Source organism: Cyprinodon tularosa, unplaced genomic scaffold (assembly GCF_016077235.1).
Source record: "Cyprinodon tularosa strain WSP-4 unplaced genomic scaffold, ASM1607723v1 ctg1577, whole genome shotgun sequence".
NCBI classification, from domain to species: Eukaryota; Metazoa; Chordata; class Actinopteri; order Cyprinodontiformes; family Cyprinodontidae; genus Cyprinodon; species Cyprinodon tularosa.
The window spans coordinates 35001-41957 of NW_024038413.1; the positions used below are offsets into that span (position 1 = coordinate 35001).

The window sequence follows — 6957 nt, forward strand, 5'->3', positions numbered from 1 at the left end:
GGCAAGCTGGGTGCGAGCTTTCATTGTTGAGTAGTGGAAGTGCAGTCTCTGCTCTGTGTATTTCAGCATAGATGCATGGAATACTTCAAGCTTCCCTGAGAAAACATAATAATGACAAGTTCACTAAATATTTAAAATTTTGAATTTCTCATTATTATTGTGCTTTCCTCGTTATATTTACCAGTATGTTTGAAAAGGGCCATTTGCCTAAGGTCTTTCATGAGTCCTTTGTCCAGGGCAATAGCTGTCAGGGCTTTGAAAGCGTAAGAGTCTCTCCTTAACCACCTCTTTCGCCTCTGTTCCTCTGACGTAAGGTCAGCATGCACACATTTAATCTCCTGTCCATCTTCCTCCCAGCGGTGCACACCACAGATGTGATGAAGTAGTGCTTTCCACTTCCTTATCAAATCCTGAGGATATTAGAAAATTACAATTCAGTATCAAAGAGAGTAAAAGGATTGTGTCAAAGACTATCAGTTATTATTATCATAACTTTATGTTGCCTAAATGTGAAGAATGTGATGTTACTCACATCAGGGTCACCTCCACAAGTGGAACAGGCGTACCACAAGTGATTGCAGATGGATTTTATCCATGGTTGCAGGTCTCGGTTGTCCTTTTTGTTGGATGCTGACAGCAATTTTTTTCATTAGCCCTACCAAAAACAGAACAATCGTCAATGAGTCTCAAGCAAGCATAAAATATGGCAACTGGAGTAAACGTGTGAGTAGAAGATGTTTTGTCTCTCATCCAAGAAACTTATTCCTTTATAAAATAGTCTGGTTGGGGAGTACAAGAAATGTATCCACCAGGTGTATGGTGGCAACGTCACTGAGGTGGCACTAAACGTTAGACAGGACATGTTGTTCATACAGGTGGATCAAAGAGTTTGGGAAGGATCAAGGGAACCAGGTGTTAGAGACAATATTGCTTTGTTGTTTCGAAAAAAAGAAAGGAGTGTGAGCTTTTTAAAACATTTAATTTACCTTCTGGGATAAATAAAGTATTTTTCATTTAATTTAATTTTAACGACAATGGGGAGCTCAGGGCTCAGAGAGTGTAGGTGATTGGAGATGTACAGTCCCAACAGACTGCACTTCTGCACATGGGTGACGTCAACATAGTCTTGGTGGGTATGAAGTACAAGGTGGGAGCAGGTAATAGAGGAGTGTGGGATCACAATGGGGCTGTGTATAACCTAGGCAGGTGCCAGCGCTTTGGCAAGGGAGGGGTAAATGATGTAAAAGTTTATGTGGCTGTACAAGGGCTATCCAAAGTATATTGTAAAAACATTTTCCTCATTATAGTAATTCCTTTACCATTGTACATTTACAAATTACAATTTGTCAGCTTACCCTTGACAACATGCCAGATGTCAAACTCATGGTGGATTTCCGGATACTCTTTGCGCATAATTTTTCGTATAGATGGTGATCGGTCAGTGGTTACCACCTCCACTTCAAGACCTTGCTCAAGGAGATAATCAAGTCCTCTCCTGAACCCCACTGGCTCCATGGCAGCAGAGCTGGATGCCTCTGTCACCTGTACCACAAAACAAAAAATTAATGTTTAAAATCATTTTCATACATCTTTGATGGGACAGTGCTTGTCATAATCCGATAGCAACATTGATTTTGTAATATGTTCCACATATTAGACATACATTTATTTACTTCTTTAATTTCATTCCGCACATGATGAAAATGAGAAACATTACCCCAAAAAAAAGGAAGAAAAACAATATAATAAATGCACCAAAATTGATAATAAATACAATAGATAATAATAATATTAAAAAAAAGATACAATAAAAAAAGAAAACTGAAAATAGATAAATATAGAAATTTAAAAAATAATGTAGGCTACATTTATCAAATTGAAGAACGAAAACAAGTGGGATTAAGTACAAAACCAAATTCAATCCCACCCTCTAAAAAAAAAAACATATACATAGATCACAGTCTTCCGCTTCACAATTATTATTTGCCAATTAGAATGACCAAAATCCAAATAAAACTACAAAATATATGCATATGTATCTTTGTGCAGTCAATTTGTAAACACACAATTGACAATTGTTCTCATATTATGTTGTAATATGAAATATGAAATAATAATTTCCCTTACCTGCACTAACTGAAAAAGGATTATTTCCTTTGTTGTGTCCTCCATGAAGCTGTAGGTGTTGTATTTTGCGAAGAAGCCTGGGCTGTAAAGACAAAAAGATAAATAGGCTATCAAATCCAATATTACATCAATTACTCTAACGATGTCATTCATTTCACTTTTTTATTTATTTATTTATTTATTTATTTATGTATGTATTTTAAATCATGGATCACATTAGTATTTCCCTGGGTACTAAAAGTTGAGTTATTATCATCCAGATTTTTATTTTTTATTAACTCCTAAACACTAACAACTTGCAGGCCATCAATGATCACATTGATTGATCACAAAATTAATATAATGTCACACTGAGCTGTGGAGCGGGTGTTTGTCAATAGGTGGGTTGTACATACATACAGTGTAAAAAAAATCCGTCTGATAACAAAGCAACTAAAATAACATGACTTGTAAAAAATTCCATGATTGTCCAAATTGATGTGGAAGTTAACATTTTTACTCAAGTAATATTAGCGTGTTTTAACATTTTAACGTTTTTTAAAAAAGTACCGGTAAAAATACAGATCATATACAAACGTGTAAGTTACATAAATGGTTTATAAAGTACATACCTCTGTCCTTAGTTGTGACACCATCGGCACAGCTGTACTCTTTAATAAAGCTCTTCCTTTACAGGTTCGGAAATCATCCGCTGAAAAGTGTTCACTACAGACACGGAGAGAATCCACGTTAGCTGTCCTTAGATCTTTTCGTAGAGCTATTAGCCACAGTTTTAGCCTTTCAGGGTCCCGAAGAGGTAATTTGTGGAAAGTTACGGAATGGGTTATTCCACACTTGCGCTTCATCTGATTGAAGCATCCAGGATAGGAACACACTCGAACCATCTTCTTAATTTCACGACTAAAATCACTAATCAACAACTTTTTCAAACTCTGAGAGAGACTGACCTCGTGCTCACCTGGCTCAGGGCAGAAAATAAACAGGTGAAAAGCGGAACTTCTTCTTCTACGCTTGCATTATCGGCAGAGCAGACGCTGAATGCGCACGTTCTTCCGGTTTGGTCTGCCGCGGTTTCCGTAGAATCGTGAGCGCGCATGGGGGCGCTATTAGGAAATCCTATACACTACTGTTTAGGCTCTAAAACGTTCTAAATGACTTCGTTTCGAGTAAATTCTGGATGCTACCCACTCAGGACACTTGGATTACATTGGACGAGCAGTATGGAGGAATATTGACACATTTTTGTGGACTTTTATGGACCTTTCTGTCTCGGGCGCCATAGACCTCCATTATTTGAATGTCAGCAGACAGCAAGAAGCCTCCCAGATCTCCAGATGCATTTGAGATATCAAAAAAGTACTCCAGAGTGTTGTTCAGCATGGGGGTGAGTAGAAAATGAAGGCTAATCATGTTTTGGGTGTACTATTCCTTTAAAGGCTGCTCTTAAGCTATCGCCTTCAATGTCAGCATGGATGTTAAAATCTCCCACTATGATGACCCTGTCAGTTTTTAATACCAAATCAGAAAGGAACTCTGAAAACTCATCTAAAAATTCAGAGTAAGGACCTGGTGGACGACACAAAGTTACAAAAAGAAGAGGTTTTCTTGCCTTGAAATTTGGATCAGGGAAATTAAGGGTTAAATGTTCAAAGAGTTGTAGGTATTAACTGTTTTGGGAGTAATCAGTAAGTCAGACTGGAAGATTGTTGCTACTCCTCCTCCTCGCCCAGAACTTCTGGGGATGTGAAAATTTAAATAGCTTGAAGGAGTTGCCTCATTTATGCTCACATAATCCTCTTGCTGCAGCCAGGTTTCTGTAAGGCAAAACAAGTCAATGTGATTATCAAAAATCAAGTCATTAACTAGTAGACTTTTAGAGGAAAGAGATCTTATGTTAAACAGACCGCATTTAATCGTTTTAACTTTTTCTCCAATTGGAGTTATTTTGATTTTAATTAGATTATCATGATTTACTCCTTTGGGAATCTTTGGTAATTTATTAGATTTTGGTCGTGGGCAAGACACTGTCTGGATGGAGTAAAGAGTGGGTAACAGTAGAGAAGCTGCAGAGATGTGTGTTAAACTACAACTCTGCTTCCTGGTCTGCACCCTGGGGGGTCAGGGTTTTGGAGGACTAATAAATGTGGCCAGATTCCTAGAAAGTAGCATGTCGCCCGTTCTGGCCCCCGGCAAACATTTGACTATGGTCCCTGGTGTCTCTAATGCCACGTTTCTGACTATGGAGCTGCCAATCACCAGAGTGGGCTTCTCAGTGGGTGTGTCACTGAGTGGGGAAAACCGGTTAGAAACGTGAACGGGTTGGTGGTGACCAGTGGGCAGAGATCCACGACTACGCTTTCTGCGTACAGTTACCCAATCGCCTGGCTGCTCAGGCACTTTTGGAGGACAGCTACGTGGGGGGCCTACTTTAACTCCTGGATGTTCAACAGCCTGAAGCCTGGATTCTAACTCTGACACCCTCGCCTCCAAAGCTACAAAAATACTACACTTATTACACATCCCATTATCACTAAAGGAGGCAGAGGAATAACTGAACATCTGACACAGAGAGCAGGAGAGAGGAGAGGAAGAAGGAAGAGTTGAAAAAGAGTCAAGGGAGGGAGAGAGAGAAGCCATAGCAATGCTAAGCTAGCGCTAGCCTAGGCTAGCTACTCCTTGCTGTCAGAAATAAAACCGTGTGAAACTGACAAGTGTTTAGTAGAAACGTGCAGCAGAAGGCGCTATGTTTTAAAGTAGTTCTGGTCAGTTAGAGATATCACAGAAAAAAATAACTTCATTCAGACGGAGATAGTCTGGACAGCAACAGCACTGCTCAGTAGTCAGAACATGAAGTGAACATGTAACGTCTCACCAACAGCAGCAGGAACACCCTCTAGTGGCAGGAGGACATCCACAGACTCAAACTATAGAGATAGAATGAAGCAGAATGATGAAAAAGGGGTCCCTATGTCCTCCAGCAGTCTAAGCCTATAGCAGCAGAACTATAGAGATAGAATGAAGCAGAATGATGAAAAAGGGGTCCCTATGTCCTCCAGCAGTCTAAGCCTATAGCAGCAGAACTATAGATATAGAATGAAGCAGAATGATGAAAAAGGGGTCCCTATGTCCTCCAGCAGTCTAAGCCTATAGCAGCAGAACTATAGAGATAGAATGAACAGAAGGATGAAAAAGGGGTCCCTATGTCCTCCAGCAGTCTAAGCCTATAGCAGCAGAACTATAGAGATAGATCAGGATAATCTGAGCCACTCTAACTAGAAGCTTTATCAAAAAGGAAAGTTTTAAGCCTAGCCTTAAAAGTAGACAGGGTGTCTGCCTCACGGACTAAAACTGGTAGTTGGTTCCACAGGAGAGGAGCCTGATAACTATAGTTCTTTCTTGCTCTCCTTGGTTTCTGATCTGTGTAATTGTCATGATGGGTACCAAAATGCAGAACACACGCGGAGGCAGAATAAAAGTTTAACAGAGTTTATTGTGAATAAACAAAAGGGTAATGTACTGACACGGGAACAGGTCAGGAACTGGCTCACTGGAGTCTGCAGAGATGATAGTTTGATTAGCAAACAAACTGAAGAGTTAGGAGTCTTTGAATATTCAGATGAATACCTTGAAGTGGTCAGGTTTTCTCTTTGAGAGAGAGGGCACTTGATGGGTCCAGAGACTGTTAGTTCAGCAGAGTCCAAGAGTTGCTTCAGCGTCTTGCTTCTGACTTTGAGGGCAGACCTTAATCTGAGTTTCCAGCTCTTATCCAAGAGCTGCAGGGGAATCCACAGAAGAATCTTCAGGTTTGGCTCACGAGGGCAATCACAGCAGGTTAAGCTCATCCAGAACCTCGGGTAGAGACAGGTTTCCTGTGAGGCACAAAACAAGGGAGAATTAGAATCTAATCTCATCAATGAGATAGTAAAGATTCTCAGGTTCTAGGCTCAGGTCGCTAACCAAACTAGGTCAACACTGCGGCGTCGAGGCAAGGTCTGGAAGCAGGTTAAATAGGCAGGTCCCTGATGAGGAGATGCGCCTCAGGTGTGTTGGAAGGTTCCAGTTCTGGAGGACCCACGGCGCACTCTGCTGGAGGAAGGTGGTACAGCTCCAGATCCCAACAGTAATGCTGACCAAATAGATGAGGCAGCAGGATTAACTAGGCCTGGCTGTTAGCCTGGTCTAAAGCAGAATTGCTACACAGAATCAATCACCATAGTAACTAATGTGTCACTGATAAGGTTTACCAGAATACATAGAAACCTTGTCTTGATCCCATATCTTGGTTTTAGGAAAACATAACTCAGCTCAGAGGGTCTTCTGTTTAATTGCAGGTACCTGTTTGGATCTAAGTCATCTCCCACTAGAGACCATACAAGTTCACCTAGCAATGTTCTGTTACAGGGGGACAGCAAGTCCAAAGGTGAATGCTGAAACCCTGTGGTGCAACAACAGTGTTGACATTTGACAGGTTATTACTGCTGCCTTTATGTACATTGCTGAGCTCGGTCAGCACACAGCTGATTCCTGTATCCTAAAGATCTCTAGGGCTGCATTACTTGGCAAAAAAGAAAGTACACCCTTTCTAAGTTTCAATGCTTTGACTGAGTCTTTATTAGCTTGTAAAATGATTTAAATCCAACCTGAAGCAAACTTTCCCGTCACATTTAAAGATGGCTCTAGTGATGAATATTGATGTGAAATTTTACTAAGTAGCCTACAACCTGTCCAGCGTGGACCCCACCTGTCCCCCATAGACTGCCGGAGATAAGGCACCAACCATGGATGGATGGATGATGGATGGATGGATGGATGATGGATGGATGATGGATG

The 6957-nt window shown here is 40.7% G+C and overlaps 1 protein-coding gene across 2 annotated transcripts; it reads right to left on the reverse strand.

Moving 5' to 3' along the window:
• Nucleotides 1–513: 513 nt before the first annotated feature.
• On the reverse strand, nt 514–3169 carry LOC119780221 (THAP domain-containing protein 1 B-like). 2 transcript variants are annotated; one of them, XM_038280177.1, is made up of 4 exons: nt 2739–3169; nt 2128–2209; nt 1356–1542; nt 514–655 (listed from the first exon to the last, which is right to left on the reverse strand). In XM_038280177.1, exons 2-4 carry the CDS (start codon nt 2170–2172, stop codon nt 540–542), a joined length of 348 nt encoding a protein of 115 aa, XP_038136105.1. In that variant the 5' UTR covers nt 2173–2209; nt 2739–3169; the 3' UTR covers nt 514–539. The 2 variants fall into 2 exon arrangements, with proteins under 2 accessions (XP_038136105.1, XP_038136104.1); XM_038280176.1 differs by lacking the exon at nt 514–655 and having other exon boundaries at nt 1156–1542.
• Nucleotides 3170–6957: the final 3788 nt, after the last annotated feature.